Source organism: Rana temporaria, chromosome 8 (genome assembly GCF_905171775.1).
Source record: "Rana temporaria chromosome 8, aRanTem1.1, whole genome shotgun sequence".
Classification (NCBI taxonomy): Eukaryota; Metazoa; Chordata; class Amphibia; order Anura; family Ranidae; genus Rana; species Rana temporaria.
Genome location: NC_053496.1, coordinates 164,176,605 through 164,200,679, shown reverse-complemented (window position 1 = coordinate 164,200,679; position 24,075 = coordinate 164,176,605). Strand labels below are relative to the sequence as shown.

At 45.1% G+C, this 24,075-nt stretch overlaps 1 protein-coding gene across 1 annotated transcript; it reads left to right on the top strand.

The window, feature by feature from the left end:
- Window positions 1-794: 794 nt before the first annotated feature.
- LOC120909333 (collectin-46-like) lies at window positions 795-22,885 on the top strand. Its single transcript, XM_040321087.1, has 6 exons — window positions 795-902; window positions 8,290-8,491; window positions 10,914-10,985; window positions 13,048-13,092; window positions 17,722-17,805; window positions 21,882-22,885. Exons 2-6 carry the CDS (start codon window positions 8,308-8,310, stop codon window positions 22,253-22,255), a joined length of 759 nt encoding a protein of 252 aa, XP_040177021.1. The 5' UTR covers window positions 795-902; window positions 8,290-8,307; the 3' UTR covers window positions 22,256-22,885.
- Window positions 22,886-24,075: the final 1,190 nt, after the last annotated feature.

Here is a 24,075-nt window from a genome sequence, read left to right as displayed (position 1 = left end):
GCGGGTCTGAGACCCGTTTCCCAGTTTGGTCGAAAGGGGAAGTGTCCCGATTTGCCACCGCGGAGGAGGGTGGAAACGGAACCTGCTGCCACCATTATTCCCGTGGAGAGCAGGGGAAGGGGAAGCGGTTGCCGTGATGACCACAGAGAGCAGGGGAAGCCGCCGGTGAAGCGTGGGAGAAGTTCTAGCCCCCATAGATGGGGGGGGGGACTGGCATGGTTTGCCGCGGCCCCCGCCCCCCAAAAAGAAAAAAACAATTACCACCAGACGCCACTGGGTTCGAAGGGAATGAGAGGTAGGATTGGGGAAAAATTATAATTTTAGTACGGAATGGGGCTTTAAACGGCTTAGCTACTGGACTCAAAATGTATCTCCTATTGGTCATTTCACATATAATGTATCCTGTGTCCAGTTTGGGATTTGCTGATTTACTAGACTTACTGTATAAATGCCATACAATCAATGTAAAGAGCAGAACAATTTTCACTTTCATTGTACTTAAACATTTTTCAGGGGAAGGGAGTGATCTTTATTACAGTTACTCTACAGGAAATGTCATTCTGATGAATTGAATAAATGTCCTTATAAATATTGCTAGTTTTTTTAGTACTAGTATTTCTAGTATTTTGTTTCTTTAGATTATACAAACAAGCCAGCATCTTATCAGTATATATAGAGGCACGATGGAAATGACAGGAAATGTCATTCTGATGAATTGAATAAATGTCCTTATAAATATTGCTAGTTTTTTTTAGTACTAGTATTTCTAGTATTTTGTTTCTTTAGATTATACAAACAAGCCAGCATCTTATCAGTATATATAGAGGCACGATGGAGCTATTACACTACATCTGATTTAGATTTCTACGTGCACAAGACGGTGAATAAAATTACACTTTCAGGTACTATTTTAATTATATTTATATTTATATGATTGCAGTTCTACATAATTGCAATGCAGAATAATTCCTGCACCCTCTTTGTAGCCAATTAAACTTGATCTAAGCATAGCATTTTCTCAGGAAAGATTTCCAGATGGTGACAAGAACAGACCATGCTCTGTTGGAAGCCCAAGTGATGGGGTTAGAAGGCAGACACAGGGGGCCAGATTCAGAAAGAAGTTACGCTGGCGTATCTATTGATACGCCGCGTAACTTCTAGGATGCGCCGGCGTATCTTTTTTCTGTATTCAGAAAACAAGATACGCCGGAATTTTGCTAAGATCCGACTGGCGTAAGCCTCTTACGCCGTCGTATCTTAGTTGCATATTTACGCTGGCCGCTAGGTGGCGCTTCCATAGATTTACTCGTAGAATATGCAAATTAGGTAGATACGCCGATTCACAAACGTAGTTGCGCCTGGCGTATCTATATGCGTAGTTTACGTAAGGCGTCGGACCGGCGTAAAGTTACCCCTGCTATATGAGGCGTACGCAATGTTAAGTATTGACGTCGGGACAGCGTCGAATTTTCCGTTGTTTGCGTAAAACATTTCGCGAATAGGGCTTTGCGTAAGTTACGTTCACGTCGAAAGCATTGACTATTTGCGACGTGATTTCGAGCATGCGCACTGGGATACGTCCACGGACGGTGCATGCGCCGTTCGAAAACAGCATCAATTACGTGCGATCATGATAGTTTAACATAAAACACGCCCACTACCAGCCAAATTTGAATTAGGCGGGCTTACGCCGACACATTTACACTATGCCGCTGTAACTTAGGGCGCAAGTTCTTTCTGAATATGGAACTTGCGCCCTAAGTTACGGCAGCATAGTGTATCTGAGATACGCTACACCCGCCGATAGATACGATAATGTATCTGAATCTGGCCCAAAGAGAAAAACACTGAAAAACAAAATTGCAGTAAATTTATATGTTCTGTTTACTGATTTCTTAGAAGGTTGAGTTTGTTTGAAATTGTCTTAAAGTCGACGGCCCAGTCATACCTGTCAAACATCCAACTTACAAACGACTCCTACTTGCAAACAGAAGGAGAAAACAGGAAGTGAGAGGAAATCTACCCCTAGGAAGGGAAATTGTCTTCTGTAAGAGGTGTCTCCTGTCCACTGATGTTTTATCACCAATCCTTGTTTCACAAAAAAAAAAAAAAAATTTCAAAAAATCATTTGTCATTGGGACAGAAAGTGAGAAGCAATCTTCTGAACAAATGCGCACAGACAGCAAAACAAATGTTTTGCCTCAAGGGCCCTTTCCATTATTCCATGCAGCGTGTGCTCCAACAGGTGGATAAGACAATGTCACTGATGCATGCACTGTCACTGCTCACCATCCTCGTGGCCTCCTCAAATGGTGACAGGACAGTGCATGCATCCCTGATCATGGCCCACTGGCGTGGGAAAAAAGAACAAGCTCCCCTGACCCTGTCCTGGTGCCATATTGGCATAGATACTCATTGATGGCCCTCGGCTGCGTGTGCAGCCACTGCAGCATGGCCAACGTAGAGTTCCACCTGGTGGGCATGTCACAGAATAGTTCAGGGCAGGTTGTATTCCTTTTGGAGGTCAGCCGAGCACTGGCATCATATGACCGTCGGAAATGCACACAGAGTTGCCTGGCCAGCTTCAGGACATCCTGTAACCCGGGTACCTGCCTAAGAACCGTTGCACCACCAAGTTAAGGACATGAGCAAAACAGGGCACATGGGTCAGTTGTCCCTGTCGGATGGCGGAGAGGAAGTTGGTGTCATTGTCGCAAACCACCATTCCTGGCTTAAGCTGGCATGGTGTCAACCAACTCTGAGCCTGCCCCTGCAGAGCTGACAGAACCTCTGCCCCAGTGTGGCTCCTGTCCCCCAAGCACACCAGCTCAAGCACCGCATGGCATCTTTTTGCCTGCGTACCTGTGTAGCCCCTTGAACGCCTAAAGAGCAACGCTGGTTCCCAACGTTTGGGAAACTGCCACTGAGGTACTGCACATTCCACAAATTCACGGAAGGGGGCAGAGTGTACCAGCTGAAAAGGCAGCAGTTGAAGTGCTAGCAATTTAGCTAAGCTAGCCTTCAACTGCTGGGCATGTGGATGGCTGGGAGAGAACTTATTTTGGTGCTGCAGCAGCTGGGGCAGGGAAATTTGCCTGGTACAATCTGATGTCGGTGTACCAATAGTAAATTGCCCGCAAGTACTTGGCTGTGACACACCTAATTTTACACCTTCGGTCCTATCAGTGCAGGCTTCAGAGAGGACTGAAGGTATAGTGGGGTGGGAGATCCCAGCTGATGAGGAGCAAGAGGAGGTCCGCTTTGTTCTTTGGTGTGGGTCTTTGAGGTACGCTTGCCAAAAAACTGCATGGCAGGTCGACATATGTCTGGTCAAGCATGTGGTGCCCAAGCGGGTGATGTTTTGGCCACGCGAGATACGTTTGCGGCATATGTTGCAAATAGCAGCGGTGCGATCTGATGCACTTGTCTCAAAAAAGGCCCACACCAAAGAACTTTTGGAATAACGCGGAGAGACAGCAGCGCCCTGCACATGCGGAGCTCTGCGTTGTGATGCAGTCGGTGTGCTGCCCTTAAGCTGGCCCCTGGAGGGCATCCTGCCTTGTTGGAGATGTGCCTCCTCCTCCTCTTCTCTCCTATCAGGCACCCACGTAGAGTCAGTGACCTCATCATCCCCTCCCTCCTCATCACTGTAGAAAACCTGGCAGTATGCTGCAGCTGGGGGGACATGACTGCAAGATTGCGGTCCTTCTTGGGCACCTTCAAAACACTGCGCATCCTCCTGCAGCATGTACCCAACACTGTGGTCAAACAGTTTGGGGGACTCCTCAGGAGGACATAGTGGGGCTAGGGAAGGAGTGACTGATGCCATTAAGCAGAGAGAAGAGACTGCGTTGGCAGCTGCTTTGCCAGACAAAGTACCCTGAGCCTGGGTGAGAGAGGATGAGGACGGCTTAGTCATCCACTCTACCAAATGTTCAGCATGTTGCGGCTCAACACGGCCAGCTGCCGAAAAAAAGGACGAGCGTGTCCCATGGCCACGTGCTGATGAGGATGCACTGTGTCCACGACCAGCACTGTTGCCTCTAGACACAGAGTCGGCTTGCCCTCTTTTATCAGCTCGTGACTCTCTGCCTTTCCTTGTTGTCCTTCCAGACATACTAATGGCCTGCAGGGAGATGCAGCTGCACAAATACTGACAATATTTGTTGATCACTGCCTGTGGTATTAATATGAGAACACCAGAAAATGTATTCACTTAGCTTTAGGTGCTCACTGTGCAGAGGACACAGTACACCAAGTGAAAATACTTGCTGATCAGTCACTGCCTGTGGTATTAATATGAGAACACCAGCAAATGTATTCACGTAGCTTTAGGTGCTTACTGTGCAGAAGATACAGTACACTAAGTGAAAATACTTGCTGATCAGTCACTGCCTGTGGTATTAATATGAGAACAACAGCAATTGTATTTACGTAGCTGTAGGTGCACACTGTGCAGAGGATACAGTACACCAAGTGAAAATACTTGCTGATCAGTCACTGCCTGTGGTATTAATATGAGAGCACCAGCAATTGTATTAACGTAGTTTTAGGTGCACACTGTGCAAAGTACACCAAGTGAAAATACTGCAGCTAGCACAATCACCTGCCTGTCCATCAGTATATTAGGAAGAGCTGACCTAGCTAAACTTAATACAGTGTATAAATATATATACAACACCTGAGATGCATATATATCCTCTACACACTGTAACTGTAACTGACTCGCCTGTAGAGTTGAGCGGACACCTGGATGTTCGGGTTCGTGTCCGAACCCGAACTTTAAAAAAAAAGTTCGGGTTCGGAACACCCGAACCCGAACTCCGAACCCCATTGTAGTCAATGGGACACAGACTTTTAGAAAAAAAAATGCGCGGAGGTCCCCGCAAATTCAATAACCAGACCCTTTAGGTCTGGTATGGATATTAAGGGGAACCCCGCCGTCAATTTAAGAAAAAATTACGTGCGGTTCCCCCTAAGTATCCATAACCAGACCCTTCAGGTCTGGTATGGATATTAAGGGGAACCCCGCCGTCAATTTAAAAAAAAAAATGACGTGCGGTTCCCCCTAAATATCCATAACCAGACCCGTTATCCGAGCACGTTGACCTGGCCGTCCATAGAAAAGAGTTGGGGACAGAGTGCGCCCTCCCCTCTCCTGAACCGCACCAGGCCACATGCCCTCAACATGGGGAGGATGTCCCCATGTTGATGGGGACAAGGGTCTCATCCCCACAACCCTTGCCCGGTGGTTGTGGGGGTATGCGGGCGGGAGGCTTATCAGAATCTGGAAGACACCTTTAACAAAGGGGACCGCCAGATCCTGGCCCCCCCCCTGTGTGAAATGGTAATGGGATACACTGTACCCCTACCATTTCACAAAGGAAGTGTAAATTCTTGTAAAAAAAAAAAAAACACACACACCATAGAATAAAGTCTTTTATTAATAAAAAAATAAAAAAACTTCAGTGGTGATAATCCACTCATTCCCGGCTTCCTGCTCCAACGTTGTCCTGATCCAGCGACGAGTGCGGGTGATCTCCAGCGATGAGAAGATCCAGCGACGGGTGATCTCCGGTCCAGCGATGAGAAGATCCATCCATCCAGAGAGCAGCATCGCCGACCTCCTCTCATCGCTGGACACAGCCCACTGAATGATGCGCTGAAGCTGTGATATTACTTATTTAGGGGAGGCAGGGCCACCCGTCACGTGACCCCGCACCCTCTGACGTACCCTCTGCTACGTCACTGGGGAAGCCCAGAGTCTTCCCTCTTCCTGTAGTAATGTCACAGCTTTAGCGTGTCATTCGCTGGGCTGTGTCCAGCGATGAGAGGAGGTCGGCGATGCTGCTCTCTGGATGGATGGATCTTCTCATCGCTGGACCGGAGATCACCCGTCGCTGGATCTTCTCATCGCTGGAGATCAACCTCGTTGCTGGATCAGGACAACGTTGGAGCAGGAAGCCGGGAACGAGTGGATTATCACCGCTGGAGTTTTTTTATTTATTTTTTTATTAATAAAGGACTTTATTCTACGTTGTGTGTGTGTTTTTTTTTTTTTTACAAGAATTTACACTTCCTTCGTGAAATGGTAGGGGTATGGTGTACCCCATTACCATTTCACACAGGGGGGGTCAGGATCTGGGGGTCCCCTTTGTTAAAGTGGTCTTCCAGATTCTGATAAGCCTCCCGCCCGCATACCCCCACAACCACCGGGCAAGGGTTGTGGGGATGAGACCCTTGTCCCCATCAACATGGGGACATCCTCCCCATGTTGAGGGCATGTGGCCTGGTGCGGTTCAGGAGAGGGGGGGGCGCACTCTGTCCCCAACTCTTTTCTATGGACGGCCAGGTCAACGTGCTCGGATAACGGGTCTGGTTATGGATATTTAGGGGGAACCGCACGTAATTTTTTTTTTAAATTGACGGCGGGGTTCCCCTTAATATCCATACCAGACCTGAAGGGTCTGGTTATGGATATTTAGGGGGAATCGCACGTCATTTTTGTTTTAAATTGACGGCGGGGTTCCCCTTAATATCCATACCAGACCTAAAGGTTATTGAATTTGCGGGGACCTCTGCGTATTTTTTTTTCCCGAACTCCGATCCCGGACCCAAACTTTTTCCAATTATTCAGGTTCGGGTCCGGGTTCTGGAAAAACCCAAAGTCCGTACCGAACCAGAACTTTACAGTTCGGGTTCGCTCAACTCTACTCGCCTGCCGAACTCAAAATAAAAGTGACTCTCTTTCTTTCTGTCTTTAACCACCGCAACACACTACACAAGGCCGCCAGGAAGGCCGCCTTATATAGTGTGGGGCGTGTACTAAACCCCTTGAGACATAATTGGCCAAAGCTCATCTCTAGTTTTGTGTCAAGTTGCTGCAGTCTGAGGGCTCAGGATTTGCAAGTCGGGCTTGCTGGGATTAGTATCAGTAGCCCACTGTCAAGTATGCTTTAATAAATGTTCAGGGCCTTCAAGAAGGGGTACTGCAGGCCCCTGGCCCATTAATCAGCAAGTAAAGTTTCAGCTAGGAATTATTCAGAGTGAGGCCTAGTCTGCTCAATCATTTTTTTGCACCTGTATGAAAGCTTAAAGGGGTTGTAAAGTTTTGTTTTTTATTTTCTAAATAGGTTCCTTTAAGTTAGTGCATTTTTGGTTCACTTACCTTTTCCCTTCTAAATGTTTTTTTTTCTTTGTCTGAATTTCTCACTTCATGTTTCTCCTTAGTCAGCTTACTGAGGAGGAACAGGAAGTGAGAAATTCAGACAAAGAAGACAAAGAAAAAAAAACATTTAGAAGGGAAATCAAAGGAAAAGGTAAGTGAACCAACAATGCACTAGCTTAAAGGAACCTATTGAGAAAGAAAAAAAATACCTTTACAACCCCTTTAGGAAATCAACATGGTACATGTTTTTGTACCTAGACCCCCATGTTTTTATTCAGTACAGTCTCTCAATTATGTGTGATCTCAACTGCACTCTGCATGCTCTGCTCCCCCACTTCTCCCTTATTCATGTTCTGAAAATGCACTCTCCAATTATATTATTTTCCAACAACAGAAAGGTATTTGAACCTAATGGACAACATGCATACTTACGTTATTCCTAGTTGGACCAATGCAACTATAAAAAAATCTGGCGCTGCACCGCAAAAAAAAGGAGGGTAGCGGGTCCCATACTCTACAACAACAAAAGTACCAGATATTTCACCTTGTCTGGGTGAGCGAACAGTATGGCAGAAGAAAAAAACAGAATGTGAATATAAGCAGTGGGAGATTAATTGCCTGCCCTAGGTGTCCTCCTAGATTACCTGGATTGGTCCTAGATGTCCTAGAGTGGCTTTAGTTGTCCTAGAGTATGCCTAGATGTCCTGGAGTGGCCATATATGTTCTGGAGAGGCCCTAGATGTCATAGATTAGAACAATATGTCCTGGAGTGGATCAAGATGTCCTGGACGGGCCCTAGATGTCCTGGACGGGCCCTAGATGTCCTAGAGTAGCCCTAGATATGCTGGAATGGCCCTAGATGCTCTTGAGTGGCCCTTGATGTCCTAGAGTAGCCCTAGACATCCTGGATTGTTCCTGGATGTCCTAGAGTAGCTTTAGATGTCATAGAGTAGCCCTAGATGTCCTTGAGTGGCCTAGATGTCCTAGAGTAGCCCTAGATGTTCTGGAATGGCTCTAGTTCTCCTAGAATAGCCCTAAAGGTCCTAGAGTAGATGTACTAGAGCAGAACATGAACTTATTTGCTGTAATAGTAACCACAGGTGTTTCTTTCTCTCCTACAGACCAGCTGTAATTGGAATATGTCAATTATGAAGGTTCTTGGTCTACTTTTGCTCCATGTGGCATTAGTGACTCCAGGAACACAGATATGCCAAAACCCTGATGAGAACTCCTACTCAATCATCACATGTGGAGCTCCCGGGAAGAACGGTCTACCAGGCATAAATGGGGCAAATGGAGCAAAAGGGGAAAAGGGAGAACCAGGTAAAAATTAACACAATTTTAATATCAATAACGATCTGTAGCCTAATACTTCACCAGGTGGTTTCTGCATACCTCCCAACATTTAAAAACGAGAATGAGGGACACTTACTAGCAAAAGTATGATGGTATAGGTAGGATATGCCTCTGCCACGCCCCCCTTAAAGGAGATTTAACTAAAAAAAAAAGATTTGTTAAAACCACAAGAGCTTTTTTTTTTTACTACTATTCCTTTATATTGGCTTTTAAAATGTACAAATGCAGCATTTTAGAAATTGGATAAAGGTTTAGCTCTGGGAAGCACTTTTTGAAAGATAAATAGTGCATTATATATACAACTATATAGATCAGACCAACATGAGAGACAAATGAGGAATAAGGGACAGAGGGACATTGCTCAAAATCAGGGACAGTCCCTCCAAATCAGGGGCAGTTGGGAGCTGTGATTCTGGAGAACTGGGAACTCCCTTCACTTTTTCTGGAAGTATTGCACCAACACTTTATTAAGCAGGCTACACTTAACACTAGCCATAGCAGCCCTCACAGTTGCCTTGAGGCCTGGTGGTGGAAATGGCACTGTTAAAGGGGTTTCAGAGTGATTTAAACATAGACAACACAGATTCAGTACAGAACCATTATTGATTGCAGAAGTTGCTGTGGCCCTGTACCAACCCCCCCCCCCCAACATTTCTAAAAGCCCCATGATCTGTAGTTACAACCCTGCCTAACTTGTAAAACTATATCTGATGAAAGGTCCACTTTTAACTCTTTAATTGTATTTCATAACCAGGTCTGCCTGGACCACCAGAGAAAACTGGAGACACTGGACCAAGAGGAGAGGGTTGCCACCTGTCCAGGATTCACCCGGACAGTTCGGGTTTGGAATCATGCATCTAGGTTTCAGACTGTCTGAAACTTGGACACATTATTCAGACTGGACTATGGCTTCCCAGTAGGGTTGCTGGCTGCAGTTGTCTAAGCTGAGGCTGTTACTCTTTCACATTGCCCAAAGCCAACACTAACAACCCCCCCCCCCAAACACAGACGGGAGAGGGAAGAGGGCTCGATCTGCACCTCTTCCCCACCCCTACCCCTCTGTGTCTTCCCACACTCCAATCCATGGCACAGTGCCTCAGAAAAGGAAAGTGGAGGCTGGAAATGTTAAAGGAGAAGTTTTGGGTTTTTGGCTTTTTATACCTACCTCGGTGGATGGAGCATCAGACCGATGCTCCATCTGTCCCCCGCCATCTGTGCACTGAGAACCGAGCCAGCGAACATCGCCGCTGGCTCGGTTCTCACAGATCCCCGAGAGGAAAGAAGCTGACTGTCAGTCAGCCTATTTCCTCTCCGCTTCTCCACGCTCATTGGAGCCGTGGAGGGGCAGGGAGGGGCGGTCTCAGCGGCTCAGTGGCTCGCTGAGACTGCCATCAATCAGGGCAGCTGGCGGATCCCGACTTGGGAAGTCGTGATGACGCGCTGCCCCGACTGATGGCAGTGACATCAGCGGAGAGCGAACTTCAGACCGCTCTCCTCTGAAAACAGGTCACAGGAGTGCAAAACGAATTGCACTCCTGTGACCCTTAGGAGAAGCCCAGCCCAAAAAGCTCAGGCTGGACATCTCCTTTAAGTCCAGAAGCCTCAGATACATCTGGATGAGAGGTGCTGACTGCCAAGGGGTAAGTGAGCTCACCATCCACCCCTGTCTGTGACTGAAGTCTCCCCCTTCTCTCTCCTGCCTCTGAGTAAGTACACTAAGGTAATTCAGGGTTCTCAGAGCATCCCTTACATCAGAGTTCCCCTTTACACCAGAGGCCACAGTGTTTCCCCTTACATCAGAGTCTTCTCTGTACATCAGAGTACTCAGTGTTCCCCCTTAAATCAGGGTTCCCAGAGCATCCCTTATGTTAGAGGCCCCAGAGTTCTCCCTTACATCAGAGTCTGCAGAGTCCCCCCTTACAGTGAAAGGGAACCCTGTGAGTTCAGATGTAAAAGGGGAACTCTGTGGATTCAAATATAAAAGGGGAACTCTGTGGACTCTGATGTAAAGGGGACTCTCTTAACTTCATATGATTAGAAATGTTATTTAATAGCAAAATATATGTATAGTTTATACTACAAAAAAAAACTCCTGTGCGCTGCTAAAGTGTTCGGGAAGAAGAAAAGGTGGCTACCCTAGAGCAGGGGCCAACAGGACTAAAGGGAGTAGGAGGAGACACAGGGGCTTCAGGTAAATTCTGAACTCTGAACTTTAAATTCAGTTTAATTGCAAACATTTGTCTAACAATATAATAAAATATAATTGTATTCTATTTTTAATGTTACAACTGCATTTATTAGCACATTTTTGAGTGGGTAAAGGAGGAACCAGAGGGGTCAAAAACTAAGCAGATTAAACTCTAGCTTTTATTATTTTTTGACTGATTAGGAACTCCTGGATTACAAGGAATTGCCGGACCACCTGGAGCAAAAGGGGAAAGAGGAGCCAATGGGGAGCAAGGTAATTGGGAACTTGTCCCACTAAGAAGAACTGCTTACATGAATGATTTGTATGACTTTAAATGAAAACATGGCTTTGTTTTCTCATGGATATTTTAATGATTTGTTTCTAAACCACGTAGGCTGTGGGGTGGGAAAAGACCCAGGTGGTAGGCACCCAGAGGGTACGGCACACACAGTGGTTGAAAATGCGAAGTTACAGTATATTGTCAGACCATTCCAGATACAGTAACAGAGTCTATCCAGCAGTATGAAACAAGTGGCAACACTTACAGCAGTCGGCGGGACTTGCATTGAGTGAGCGATGCACAGAGGCTGGCAGTAGGGATGAGCTTTGTATTTGAGTCAAACTCATGTTCGACTCGAACATCGTATGTTCGATCGTTCGTCGAATTACGAACGTTTTGGGCCGTTCGCGCCGAATTCGAGTTACGTTTCACAGCCCATAATTCACTGCGACATCGCAGTGCATTGCTGGCTGATGATTGGCCAAGCATGCACTATGACCCGCATGCTTGGCCAATCACAGCTTGCAAAAAATGGAGAGCCATAATTGGCCAAAGCCAGGGTGATAGAGTGTTAGGGGGCTCCCTCAAAGGCCCCGACAGCCTATCTGGGGGGGGTGACCTTGGGCCAGAGCTCAGGAGCTGTCAAGGGAACTCTCATACAACCCACATCAGGGGTGTCCTGAACATTGCCAGGTAAATCACCAGGAGGGATCCATTTGGGGTCAGTGAGTGACATGTACAGTGAGAAGATCTGGGAGAGACATGCCAGGACTGGATGTAGAGCCAGAATGAGAGACTGTGATGTTACTGGCGTTCAAGACAGGTTGCTGCAGCCAGGAGGGTTGGCAGGACTTGCACATGATTGACCGGGACCTTTAGTTCACCAAGTTACAGCTAGCACAACAAGTACTCTTTTTTTTTCATTTTCATTGGTTGCTACATTAAAGGGGACTGCGTACCCCTGCCAGCAAATGGCGGATCTTAAATTGCTAGGCCTTATTTCGAGTGGGGCCTAGCCATGTGCTAGTTGTACCAGGAATCAAGCATTGTGCAGTAGAGAAAGTGGAGTTTACTCAGAAGTGATGTGCTGGAGGAGTTGGAGCTTTAGAGACTGCCAATCCAGATTACAAATACCTTCTTCACCTGAGAAGATCAATTACTTGGGCATCCTATGTTCCCTTTTCCCCTTCCAAGTTTAATCCCTCAAATAAAAACCACAAAAACAAGCTGATGGACTGTTCATTGTCTAGAAATGTGTGCCTGGAGATGAATGCTGGGCTGGGCAGGGAAGACACAGCGGTAGTGGTAGGGTCAATCATTAACTCCAGATTGGATCATGCAAATGCCCTTTACCTCGGACTCCCAAAGTACCAACTCGCCCGGCTCCAAATCATCCAAAACATGGCAGCTCGACTGGTAACAGGGAAAAAACCCCGGGAACCAATCACCCCGTCCCTGAGATCCCTCCATTGGCTGCCCATAAAGGACTGAGTCACTTTCAAGGCCTTATGCATAACGCACTAATGTGTACACGGAAGCGCGCCCCTATATTTAAGTGAGAAAATAAAACAACAAAACCCAAATCGAGTTCTTAGATCAACTAACCAAAAATTATAACAAATTCCTAAAACCCGATAAAAGACCAAAGGAGAACGTAGTTTTTCAGTTCAAGGACCTCGACTATGGAACGCTTTACCAACTAATATCCAAATGGAAATTGATCACCTGGCCTTCAGAAAAAAACTAAAGACCCATCTATTCTGAGGGTTAAACTGAAGGAAAATGGATGGCAAGTGCCTTGAGGCGATTCAGTTCACATTTGTAGTGCTATATAAGTAATTCACTCACATGTGGAACTACTGTACTTGGCGACCCCACGGGGGCACCGCTACACTGTCATCGACACCTCTGGTTAAAATAAAGATCTTTGACTAAAGGATATTTGTAGGATGTAGTTTACAGGTATTTTGACCTTCTTCTGCACTCAGTATATAAAGATATAACTTTATCATTTTTTCACTAACTCTCTCATTTAATATGTTTCATAACTGACAGGACCGCAAGGACTGAAAGGGGAAAGAGGAGACAGCATGGGTCCAGGTAAAAGACCATTTTTCTTGAAAGGGAAAGTTTCTTGTTTACATAATTACATGTTGCTTTATTTTAATTTAGTATTAGACCTCATTCACATGGACGTTTTTACAGTTGTGTATTGGAGCTTTTTTTACAGCCTAAAAACTCCTCTTCATGTTATTCAATGGCCTCACACACACACAGGCATTTTTAAAGGGGTTGTAAAGGTACAATTTTTTTTCCTAAATAGCTTCCTTTACCTCAGTGCAGTCCTCCTTCACTTACCTCATCCTTCCATTTTGATTTTAAATGTCCTTATTTCCTCTGAGAAATTCCCACTTCCTGTTCTTCTGTCTGTAACTCCACACAGTAATGCATGGCTTTCTCCCTGGTGTGGGGCGCCGTGCTCGCCCCCTCCATTGATTCAAAATCAATGGTTCTCTATGGGAGCCCATTGATTTGAATAGAAGTCGCACCAGAAGTCGGATCATGATGATCCGACTTGCAGTGCGACTTGTGTGCTGAGGATCTTGAAGGGGAACCCCCGCCAAAATGAAAAAAAATTGGCGAGCGCGCCCCCCCCTTCCTGGACCAGGCCACATGCCCTCAACATGTTGATGAGGACAAGGGCCTTTTCCCGACAACCCTAGCCGGTGGTTGTTTGGGTCTGCGGCAGGGACTTATCGGAATCTGGAAGCCCCCTTTAACAACGGGGGCCCCAGATCCAGCCCCCCACCCTATGTGAATGAGTAAGGGATACATTGTACCACTACCCATTCACCTTCTCCCTCCTCCGGCGATGTCTTCTCCCTATACCTGTTTTGTTCTCCCCTCTCCAGTTCTTCTCCTCTCTGCGCTGTCTTGTCCCTATTCTGCCGGGTCTTCTCCCTCTGTTATTCTTCCGATGTTGACTCTACGCGATCTCCCGGTGTAATGTTGGGTCTGCCGTTTGCTATGACCTGCTGGGTTGCATGTTTGCATAAGGGTCTGGGATGGATATTGGGGGGGGACCCCACGTCAATTTTTTTATTTTATTTTTGTCTGGGGGTTTTCTTTCAAGATCCTCAGCACACAAGTCCCCCTGCAAGTCAGATCATCATGATCCAACTTTTGGTGCGTCGTCTATTCAAATCAATGGGCTCCAATAGGGAAGCATTGATTTTGAATAATGGCAGAGAAAAGCTGCTAAAAGCTAGCGTGGCTAAACATACATTGACGCCAATGCAAAACGCTGATAAAATCACATTTTTTCACATGCTTGTTTCCTGGCGTCGGTACTAGCTTTACAACTCTTTTTTTATAATGCCCGTGTGAGGCCTTAACTTTAAACTGTTAGCCCAGGATCACTTTTATCTAGTTTGCTTTTTTTTACTGCATTTACATACGTATAAGAAATTATCTGAATAATGCCTTCCAGTAACATGGAGTTTTCAAGCCAGTTCTCCAATCCTTGAGCTTTGCATGGACAAGATCCAGATGATTTGCACCCCCACCGGTTCTACCACACAGTTCTGCTTCTCTGATGGTGCTAAGCCTGGGAAGGAGAAGACTTATACTTTATCCAAGGCCTCAGTACTCATGTTGTTGCAGGTGCAATGTGGCAGTTGACTGCATTCACAAGGAGGTCAAAAACACTAGTACTTAGGGGGAAGGAGGTGCGACAAGGGAAGACTACTGTCCACCATCCCAGACAAATCACTTCACTATTACACCACCACTCCTTCTCCAGAGCTTGCTGCTTTCTTCCCCCCCCTTATAAAAGATGTGGATAATTAAGTGGCTATGCCAATCCTGCAATAATTAGACTCTCTTGCCTAAACAGGTTCCCAAGTACATCTACTTGATGCACATGTAGGACGTAAGCCAAACCACAAGGAAACATGAATCCTTATAGAATAATTTCACCTTCCAGTGACTGGAGCTGGAAGCACTGGGGTTTCTTTAAATTTGTCCCTCCCCGTCCCTCCCCCAGTCCCTTTGGTTCTGGTATGGATTTTAAGGGGAAACCCATGCCCCCAAAATCCATACCCTTATCCGGGCTTGCAGCTTGGCAGGTCAGGAAAGCGGGGGATGAGCAAGTGCCCCTTACCTACCTGAACCATACCTTGCCACATGCCCTCAACATGGGGGGTGGGTGCTTTGTGTTGATGGAGACAAGGGCCTCATCCCCACAACTGTGACCAGTGGTTCGGGAGGCCCCCAGATCCTGACCCCCCATGTCAATGAGTATCGGGTACATAGTACCCCTATCGATTCACCAAAAAAAGTATACAAAATAAATAAAAACAGGAGACAAGTTTTTGACAAATCCTTTATTAATAAATAAAAAAACTGCCCCTCGATGTGAATCCATCGTCAATCACGCCGCCCACTGCATCACTGACCCAAAAAATAAAAAACGCTCTGCCTTCTGGGAATGTCTCCTCTACGATTAACAGGTCACATGGCAATGTAATCTGTTGACACCGCCCCTTGTGACGTTGTTGACCCAGCATGCACCAGTCTGTGATGTCAGAAGAGGCGGTGCCACCAGGTTGTAATGGACGTCCCCTGGCTCAATTCCAGGGCATAACCTAATCTGCCTCTGAATTAAATTCATGACAAAAGTAAGGCTGTAGCCTATAGACAAAATTTCAGACCACAGACCTCCATGCCTTCCAGCCCACAAAGAAGAGACTGAACTTTATTGGAATAACAGCTTTATAGACAAAGTGACATAAGCAATCATCATTCATATGGGTGCATCTGATTGGCTGATTCATATAGTCTTCTCTTGCTACATCTCCTCCTTGCCACGATGCTTCACTCATGGGGGGCCGTCTTTCTTTGGTCGATGGGATGGGCAGAAAGGAGGTGGTTGATTAGGAGTGCAGTAGAAGGAGGGGGTTTGGGGTAGGGAGTAGAGAGACATCTGTTTTCAGTTTTCAATTCTATCATGACTTTACTCTGTCATAACTTTCATTCAAGAAAAATAATACTATCGTAATACACACACACACACACACACACATATATATATATATATATATATATATATATATATATATATATAAAGAAATAAAAGTAATAAAACAATATAAGAAAGGAAGGCAATATTTGAGTGGTTAGGAGAAAAATAACAAACACAAAGTAATAATTTTATCAACTCCATCACAAGGTGACGTAGCAAGATGGCCTCGCCCCTTACCTATATAAGAACTGTCAGATCCTGCCATAGGCAGCCAGCCTTCATAGTGGGTGGGAGCATTGTTTTTCTTTTTTCGGTGCGGCGGGTGACATGATTGACAATGGTTTACATTGGGGGATTTGTCCAAAACTGTGTGTGTTTTTATTACTTTTTGTACACTTTTTTGTTGAATGGGTGAATGACTATGTACCCCTACTCATTCACATGGGAGGGGCGCAATCTGGGAGCCCCCTTGTTAAAGGGGCTTTCAGCTTCTGATAAGCCCCCCATCCGCAGACCCCCACAACCATCGGCCACAGTTGTGGTAATGAGGCCCTTGTCCCCATCATCATGGGCGAAGCACCCACCCCCCATGTTGAGGGCATGTGGCCTGGTATGGTTTGGGGGGAGGGCACTCGCTCATTCCTCCCCTTTCCTGACCTGCCAGGCTATGTGCCCGGATAAGGGTCTGGTATAAATTTTGGGGGGGATCCCACGCTGTTTCTTTTTTTCTAATAGCCGAGTTACGGCAATTGTAACTGTAAGTCATTTTAAATGAGATTTGACTCTATATGCTACAGATGCGCCACTTTACAGGCAGACTAAGGGGACCCCCCAGGCACTATATTTAAAGGAATTTTTCATTTTTATTGTTGCACTTTAAGCATAAGTATAAGCACTATATCTGAAAATAAATATTGTTTTTAAAAACATTTTTAGCATTTATACATGTCCCCAAGAACAGTACCCAGACCCCCATACCTCTATTATTGAGTAAATAGAGAACTCTGCGCTATGGTAATGTGAAATATATTAAGGAAGCTGCTCCCCTAAAGTGGTGTGAAAACAACTTTAGCAATGTGGGGGGTGTATAGTAATAAGGGGGCTCTAATAATAAGTGATAAATACATTTCAAATTCTAGCGTGAAACAATATGTTAACTAGAATGTCAACAATACAATAGTGATTGAAGTGCAAGTGCTTAAATGATAACAACATCAACAAATAAGTGCAAACAGGTCCAAAAAATGCAGCAATGGTCACTAATTGATAAGCAATTAGTAAGTCCATGCATCAAATGGTTAACTTGAGAGTAGACACCATCACAACGGAACAGATATCAAACTGGCAACACCCGGTGAGAGGTAGAGGTAAGTGCCTACTTACCAGACCACCATGACCCTTTGTTTTAAAAAAAAGGATCAGGTGGAGTCATATGGTTGGTAGTCTGAAGTTGTCTATAGAGTGTTTCTGCATTGGGTAATATGGTGGAAATGCTCCTTTGTTTTTGCCATTAGTCAGTTAGAGGCATGTTATTATGTATGGTGCCCGCTCCAAACACTGGAAAACTGGAATGAAAAGTTTCCTCTCAATTCCTCTCAGTCTCCTGAGCCAATAGAAGTAGAAAAACATTCTAATGTTTAGTCCTGAACATAAAAATTATTTAGCATATAATACATTCAAATTGATTGTGTGAACTCTTTTCTTAGCTATCGAAAATCTTAAATTGCAAATAACCGCTCTGGATTCACGGATGAGAGATCTGCAAACGAAGCTTGAGAATCAGGAAAAAGGTTAGCTCGATTCTTTGTACGGGGGCTACTTTCAGTTGGGTAATGTATATCTTGTATTTGTGGACAATGGGTAGTTAGGTACGCAGAAGAGACAGTTGCTTTGGACACTTCAGTAGGGGGAGGAGAGCTGAAAGAATGGGAGGTCCATACTATGCTGCTGAAGTCCACTTGCAGTAGTAAGCTTCTTGTTGAAGTCAGAAGAACACAGAAGCATAGGAGAGTTCAGGCTACCACGTTCTCTAGTCACAAACAAGAATTTAACCCTGCCTTGTAGATGCAGCCCTACTACACGGGATGATTTTTAGGTGTCCTGGAGTACATGTTTAGATGAACAAGAGCTACTGCTGAGGCTACAGTTTAGACATCTGGATTTTAAGCAGCTGAGCCCTCTAAATGACAATTATTAGATGGAGATCATCAATGGCTGCCACAGTTGTCCACCTACAGCTGGGGCCCGTGGGCCAGCTGCGGCCGATGTTCCAGTTTAATGCAGACCCACTAGTGATTTAGATATATATATATATATATATATATATATATATATATATATATATATATATATACCTGTATATATACAGGGCTCAACATTTTAAGTCCTGAGCTACTAGCCAGGCCTCAAGGTTTACTCGCCACCAGTTTCCCCGCCCAACCCCTACCATGTCCCGCCCCTAAACATGCCCTCATAAATTATCTCATTAAATGACACTTAAATGTTTTATGCAGAATTAAGTTATAAAAATAAATATTAACAACAACTTTATTCGTGCCCAAAAATGCAGCCACGTTTCCCCCAATGCAGCCACGTGTCCCCAATGCAGCCACATGTCCCCAGTGCAGCCACGTGTCCCCCAATGCAGCCATGTGTCCCTCAATGCAGCCAAATGTCCCCATTGCAACCATGTGTCCCCATTGCAGCCATGTGTCCTCATTGCAGCCATGTGTCCTCAGTGGAGCCAGTGTCCCCTATTGCAGCCAGTGTCCCCTATTGCAGCCTGTGTCCCCTATTGCAGCCAGTGTCCCCTATTGCAGCCAGTGTCCCCTATTGCAGCCAGTGTCCCCTATTGCAGCATATGTCCCCTATTGCAGCCAGTGTCCCCTATTGCAGCCTGTGTCCCCTATTGCAGCCTGTGTCCCCTATTGCAGCCTGTGTCCCCTATTGCAGCCAGTGTCCCCTATTGCAGCCAGTGTCCCCTATTGCAGCCTGTGTCCCCTATTGCAGCCTGTGTCCCCTATTGCAGCCTGTGTCCCCTATTGCAGCCAGTGTCCTCTATTGCAGCCTACCTGTGCTGGGTAGGAGAGGAGAGCCACCGCCTGGTTGTTCAAAGCGCGGGGAACATAACAGCTTTCAATTCAATAGCTATGTCCGCTGTGAGAGAAGACATAACCGCTCAGATGAACCAGAGAGCCAATCTCCTTAAATCCGAACCATGGGTGCAGGCAATGCAATGGAAATGCAAACTTGAAGAAAGAAGAGCTGGGACAGCCGCACTCCAAAAAAGTTCCTTTTTTCTCAGTGCTTATTCATAGCTATGAATAAGCACTGAGATACAGTGCGAAACGCGTCAGATTTTGTTCTGATTTTTGGCCGTGGCATGTAATTTTGTGATCAATTTTTAATAAAAAAGGGAACTTTTTTGTAGTGCGGCTGTCCCAGCACTTCTTTCTTCAAGTTTGTATGTCCGTCGTGAGCCGTCATATACAGCCCCTCCTCCCGTCCGGGAAACTTTGATAGACAGATCATCCGTCCAATCCTGGGATGGGTGATCTGTCTATCAAAGTGCCCGGACAAGGGGGATGGGCTGTATATGACGGCGCGTGGCGGGGAACACAGCTATTGAATTGAAAGCTGTTATGTTCCCCATGCTCTAAACAACCAGGCGGCGGCGACAGCAGCGGCGGCGACTCTCCTCTCCTCTCTCTTTCCAAGCTCCCCTACAGTCACTCCTTTCTCGCCCCCCCCCCTGCTCCCTGGCAGCCCCCACTCGCCAGCCCTCAAAATGCACTCGCAAAATGCGAGCAGGCGAGTGTAAATTTTGAGGGCTGTATATATATATATATATATATATATATATATCTTTTGTGGCCCCTAACGAATCCTGCGCTTGGGATACCGTATAAACCTATCTACCTATATTTATCGTTTCTCAGAGGGGGTGGGACGAGTGCCGTCAGATTACATACAGTGAGAATCTCCTGTTTACTCGCCAGCCTCTGTAATAGGAAGTCCTGTCTCCTGGGCCATCATTGGACCACTGTTCTGTCTATCATAGGAGGCGGGACTGTAACGGTCACCACGACAGCTTATCTGACACTCCACAATCCAACAGACACGATCCATACCAATTCCCCAGAAATAACGAGACAAGCTCCGTTCTCCGTCAAAATGTATGAATGAACTTTAATGGTACACTCTCAGCTTTTTATGCAGTTACAGTTAATCACAGGGACAAAGAACTCTCCACCCACACATCATACAATGGGGCTTCAATCACATTCTCTTAGACAATGACATCCAGTTGAGCTAATCATTAGTCATCCCGCAGACATCCCGTCTCCGCATTTAGAGGTGGTAATTACTACAGCTTAACAAGTACATTCCACACATAAAACAGTATTAGCATACATAATGAAAGGTCTTAGGAGCAGACCTAAAAGCTAGACATCTGACCTTTTAGAGACTGAATTAGCATCACACAATGGACAATGGAATGTCTTTCAGGAGCCTATTGACCTGGTGTGGGTCAGCATGAACCAAACTGTAATATTCCAAGATATCCTGCAAAACATGAATTATCAGTAATGTCCCATCTCATGTAATTTATAATTAATATTTCTCAGTCATCCTATGCCCAAAAGGGGCACATGGTGATCCTAGACCCAAGAGTCATTAGTGACGCTGGCACAGGAGTACCCCACATCCTTTAAGAGTCTCTGGGTGTCACGGGTCATTCCGTTACAGGGACTGTGTATTAAAGAGGCCGCCGCGTAAACAGGAGAGTCTCCTGTATGTAATCTCTTGCCGCTCGTCCCACCCCCAGCCTGTCCCCTCCGAGGCTGCAGATGGTAATGGTAAGGCTGCATTTATGTCAATGGTGAGGCTGCATTCATGGCAATGATGAGGCTGCAATCATGGAACTTGTGAGGCTGCATCATGTCAATGGTAAGGCTGCATTCTTGGCAATGGTGAGGCTGCATTCATGTCAATAGTGAGGCTGCATTCATGTCAATGGTGAGGCTGCATTCAGAGGCTGCATTCATGGCAATGGTGAGGCTGCATTCATGGCAATAGTGTGGCTGCAGATGGGCACTGATTAGGCTACATTTATGGGCACTGACCCTTATTTTGCTTCACATTTCATTATCTAAAATGTAAGTTTTTTCCTGAAACTTCCCTCTTAAAGTGAAGGTGCTTGTTATACGCCGATAATTATCCAAATAACACACCCAAGCTCATCCTAATGCCTTGTACACACAAGCAGAATTTCCAACGGAAAAAGTCAGACGGAAGCTTTTCATCGGATATTCTGTCCGTGTGTATGCCCCATCTGACTTTTTCCGTCGGAAATTCAGACGGAATTAGATAGAGAACATTTTCTCAATTTTTCCGATGAAAACAATTTCTATCGGAATTTCCGTTCGTCTGGATGCAATTCCGACGGACTAAAAACCATGCATGCTCAGAATCAAGTCCACGCATGCTCGGAAGCATTGAACTTCATTGTTTTTCAGCTCGTCGTACTGTACATCACCGTGTTCTTGAAGGTCGGAATTTGGTGTGACCGTGTGTATGCAAGACAGCTTGAGCGGAATTCCGTCTGAAATTCCGCTTCACCACACTCAGCCACAAAAGCAAGAGAATTCTAGTTGGACAGTGTATTAGTTCATTTGCTTTTAATTTTAATGATTCAAAGAATGTCAGGCAAAATGGTCGACCCTCTTTGAAAAAAGTTTGGACACCCCTGACCTCCAGGATCCCTTTAACCTAATAAAAAGTGGCAGATGTTACTTTCTACTATGTGTTCTATGAAGTCTCATGATAAAAATGTTTTCTTTTTCCTTTCTTCCCACTATTACAGTAGTTGCAAAAGAGATTTCTAGAAGCAGCAGAAAAAACTATGTTTTGAATAGTTTAGAAGTCACTTACAACGAGGCCAAAACCATCTGTGGCAATGGCGGAGGTCAGTTGGCTGTACCCCGGACCCCCGAAGAAAACGAAGCCATTTTCTCCCTCCGCAAAAAGGTTCAAATGCACACATTCATAGGTATAAACGACATGCTAAGGGAGGGTGAATTTAGAGATCCGTCTGGACAAGTCATTAGATACTTCAACTGGTCCCCAAACGAACCCAACAACCTTCATAACAATGAGAACTGCGTGGAAATGTGGTATGATGGAAGGTGGAATGATGAGAATTGCGCAAGCAAACGTTTTTTCATTTGTGAGTTTTAATTTAGTGCAAATAAGTCAATTCTTTGAATTCATGCACCTCTTTTATCCTTCAAATTCTCCTTTTTATAATTTTTCAAAAGCCAAACTTTTAGAAGCTACATTCCTTTTTTCTCTTGCGTGACTCCAAGCATCAAAGTGGTTGTAAATCCTTACATTAACCCAGTGAAGTAACGGGCCTCAGATGATACACAGAGATTAAACAAATCTTACTACTTAAGTTGCACCTGTTCTCTACAGACCTTCAAAGTGCAGAATTTATGCAGCTTGACTGAGCTTTCAGAAAGCAGGGGGGGGGAGAGAGGGAAGAAGAAGGCATCACACACACACTGCAGAGCTCAGTGAGGGGATCGCTGAGAGCTGATTGGAGGGAAGAGACACCCCTCCCCCCTTCACACAGCACACATAATCAGAGCTGAGGATGTCAATCACAGGCACTTGATGTCAGAAAGACTTTTCAGAAGTGACTCATACACATAGCAGAGGAATGAAGCAGCAGACAGAAATTACACTTAGTGCTCTGAACTGAGATACACACAGACTATAGAGGGATCAGCACTGTCTGAAGATCGTGAAGGGATTTCTTCTGTTCTCCATTTATGAACTTCATTTACGTTCACACAATCAGTTTATGGATTTTTTTTTTTTTTTTGCCAACCTGTTATTTTGGGTGTATTATTGACACCTATTGTTTGACACTGATACATTGTTTCACATAGAGGGTGGATCACTCATTATTTTTCACTTAATAGTCTAGCAATATTATATGTGTGTTTTTTTATTTGATTCTCCTGAGCGCTGCTTAATATCACATTTGATACCTTTTTTCACATCAGGTAGCACTGTATTTGCATATTACATTTTGATTATAGAGGGATATGCTTTGTTCATATTTAATGTCTGAGGTTTACAATCACTTTAATACATTTTGGTGATTGTGTTTAGTTACTCTCCTGAAAAGCATTAAATACATGTGACTATGTGAAAAATTACGTCCAATTTACAATTTATCACTGTATCTCCATTTTTGATGTTTCTTCTAAATATATACCGCTTTTAAAAATGTTTTACAAAGAGAAATAATGCACGGTGGCAGTAAGCCAAAACAACCAATCATAAATAATCTTTTAATAGGGCAATAAAAGACTAACCAATTACTGAACTTACTAAATAGGACCATACTTGATCTTAGTCTTGAAAAGAAAATGGATTGGTAAATGTTTCTTCACAATTTGTTAAAGCGGAAGTTCACCCTAAAAACAATTTTCTAACATTACATTGAGCTCACTCTCGACATTGACAGTACGCTGATGTTTTTTTTTTTGCCGTACATATCGTTGTATCGCTATTTTCCCCACCGGGAAAATAGTGGTGGAGGTAGTGGCTCCCGCGGGAGTGGGCGTTCCTATGCACAGGCTAAGTGATTGACGTGATGACAAAAGCTTCCCCCGGCGCATAAGGCGCGTCACGAGTTGCCGAAAAAAGCCGAACGTCGGTGCGCAGGCGCCGTATAGCGCCGACTCGCAGTTCGGCTACTTTCGGCAACTCGTGATGCGCCTTATGCGCTGGGGGGAAGATTTTGTCATCACGTCAATCACTTAGCCTGTGCATAGGAACACCCACTCCCAAGGGAGCCACTACCCGGAAGCCGGCGGGGAAAATAGCGATACAACGGTATGTACGGCAACAAAAAAAAACATCAGCGTACTGTCAATGTCGAGAGTGAGCACAATGTAATGTTAGAAAATTGTTTTTAGGGTGAACCTCCGCTTTAATATTTAGTTATATATTTAACTTCCCGGGGGTTTCAAATAGGGGGGAAC